Below are 2,676 nucleotides of genomic sequence, written 5' to 3'. Positions count from 1 at the left end.
ATATTAAATTATTTATAACTCTGGCTTGAATATAATTAATCGTCTAACATTTTACCAACATTTACAATTATAAAATAATTGACAAATAGTCGAAACAAAAATTACTAGTAAGTAAGATTACATGAATTACATACTTAAACATTACACGTTTGTTTTAAATAGGTACCGAATTAATTTCTACAATTAATAGTATACATGTATATTATATTAATATATTATTTATATTATATTATATTTAACCCTTTGAATGCTTAATGCTTCTGTTAACATGAACTGTGTTGATTAAATACTCAATACGCAACTAATAAGTTATGAAAAAACATAAAAACTCATATATGCGTCCTTAATCCACACGGATATCTTTCACTGGATTCCTATATGCGTTTATAGCACTCAAAGGGTTCACATATATTATATTTAATATATTATTCTTAATTAAATTTGTCTAATTAACGTTGACTCATCTATTGCAGATTTTTTATATCAGGAAGCTTTTCTGACAACGTACAGAACATTTATTCAACCGCTCGAATTAATTCAAAAATTACATAAACGACATCAACGTTTTTCTTGTTCTCCGGATGTTACGAAACAACGGGCAGCTCGTGAAGCTTTTTCCTTGTTAGTTAGAGTAGTCAGTGATTTAACGTGAGTATTAAAAAAATAATCATTAAAAGAAAATAATAAAAAATAATAGAATATGATATATTTCTATAATACTTTTTTTTTTGTCGTTTACAGTATGTCAGACCTCGATGATACCTTGTTACAAACTTTAATGGAATTTGTACAGCAATTAGTATGCAGTGGTGATTTGACAATGGCTAAAGCTTTAAGAGTGAAAATATTAGAAAAACATGCCGCCAAACAATTACAATGCGCGCAACCAATTTTATCCTCTTTAAGTGTAACGACAAAACAATCATCACTTTTAGATTTTAAAAGTGAACAGATCGCAGAACAAATGACTTTATTAGACGCAGATTTGTTTATGAAAATTGAAATTCCTGAAGTATTAATATGGGCTCAAGAACAAAACGAAGAAAGGAGTCCTAATCTAACGAGATTTACAGAACATTTTAATAAAATGTCGTATTGGGCGAGATCTAGAATATTGGAGCATAGATTGGACAACGAAGCAAAGGATAGAGAAAAATATGTCGTCAAGTTTATCAAAATAATGAAACATCTTAGAAAGATAAATAATTTTAATAGTTATCTTGCCTTGCTTTCTGCGTTGGATAGTGCACCAATTAGAAGACTCGAATGGCAAAAACACATTACGGAAGGCTTGAAGGAATATTGTGCTCTCATAGATAGTTCTAGTAGTTTTCGAGCATACAGGCAAGCTTTAGCGGAAACTCAACCACCGTGTATCCCATATATGTAAGAGAATTATCATATAATTATTAATACTTTTATATATTTTATACAAATTGAAAATATATACAAAAAAAATATATTTCTTTTTTGTTTACACAGTGGACTCGTCTTACAAGATCTTACGTTTGTGCATATTGGGAACAGTGATTTGTTACCAGATGGTACTATTAATTTTTCTAAGAGATGGCAACAATTTAATATTGTTGAAAATATGAAGAGGTTCAAGAAAGGGTAAGCTACGATTAAAAATCTTGATTATTTGAAAAGAAAAGAAAAAAAAAAACAGAAACTAAATAAGATTAAAAAAAGAAATAAAAAATATAATTAAATTAATTTTATTTCCAGTACATATTCCTTCAAGAAACACGAGCGTATTATAACGTTCTTCAACAACTTTAGTGATTTCCTCTGTGAGGAGGCAATGTGGCAAATATCTGAAAGTATTAAGCCACGCGGTGGAAAGAAAGTTCAATCGCAAAACTAGAACATATCTAACCCTTTCACTGCCTGTGTTTCAAAATCAAAAGGCTGAAACGGTGAAAATTCAAAGTGATTATGTTTACGTGGGAACTTGCCCTTTTCTGCAATTAAAAAAAAAAAAAATAAATAATAAGAAAAAGAAAATAATAATAATAATAATAATAATAATAATAATAATAATAATAATAAAAATAATAATGCATATACGCGTATATATACATATGTAATGTCTATCGAAGGAAGAATCTAGTATGTATATGTACGTATGTGTGCGTAAAATATGTGTACGTATGTGCGACGCTCTGAGAGCGGTGAAAGGGTTAGCATGGTCTACCCCAATGTGTACGCAACCTCTGTGAGGTTGTATTTTAATATTTTTAATTTATACTCGCTGAAAAGTAATACAGACAAACAAACAAACAATATTAAAAATTAAAATATAACAATCCAGCCTAGGACAAATGCAATCTTGTACAGTATTTGAATTTTAATGCATTGTCTTTTAAAAACAAAACAGAATCAAATGCATGAGAAAAGAGAGAGATAGAGAGAGAGAGAGAGAAAAAAAAAGTAATATCAATAGCAATCAGAAGTCAAAGGAGAAACAGTCAAAATCTAGTTAGCACAAAATTAAGAGATTAATTATATTATCGTTAATTCAATGCATTTCTCATAATCTTCCTTTTTAAGTGCACATTTATATGAGAAATACATATTTGCCTTGATATCCAAATTGCATTTAAAATATGATGATGTATCTATAATAATGCTTAGCTTATAGATAGAAGAAAAAGAAGAAGTTAAGAACAAAAA

At 28.6% G+C, this 2,676-nt stretch overlaps 1 protein-coding gene across 6 annotated transcripts in view; it reads left to right on the top strand.

Annotated features, from left to right (window-relative positions):
* The window catches only part of LOC106791194 (guanine nucleotide-releasing factor 2), a 14,929-nt gene extending 12,253 nt beyond the window's left edge, over window positions 1–2,676 (top strand). For all 6 annotated transcript variants that reach the window (XM_014756675.1, XM_014756674.1, XM_014756671.1 and 3 more), the window contains 4 exons: window positions 474–648; window positions 742–1,386; window positions 1,483–1,614; window positions 1,729–2,676. In XM_014756675.1, coding sequence (XP_014612161.1) covers window positions 474–648; window positions 742–1,386; window positions 1,483–1,614; window positions 1,729–1,867 — 1,091 coding nt within the window. In that variant the 3' untranslated portion in view covers window positions 1,868–2,676. The remainder of the gene's footprint in view (window positions 1–473; window positions 649–741; window positions 1,387–1,482; window positions 1,615–1,728) is intronic.

This window comes from Polistes canadensis, unplaced genomic scaffold (assembly GCF_001313835.1).
Source record: "Polistes canadensis isolate GaletaPanama2010 unplaced genomic scaffold, ASM131383v1 scaffold_291, whole genome shotgun sequence".
Lineage (NCBI taxonomy): Eukaryota > Metazoa > Arthropoda > Insecta > Hymenoptera > Vespidae > Polistes > Polistes canadensis.
Note: the sequence above shows the minus strand (reverse complement) of the source record. Positions and strands in the feature narration are given on the sequence as shown.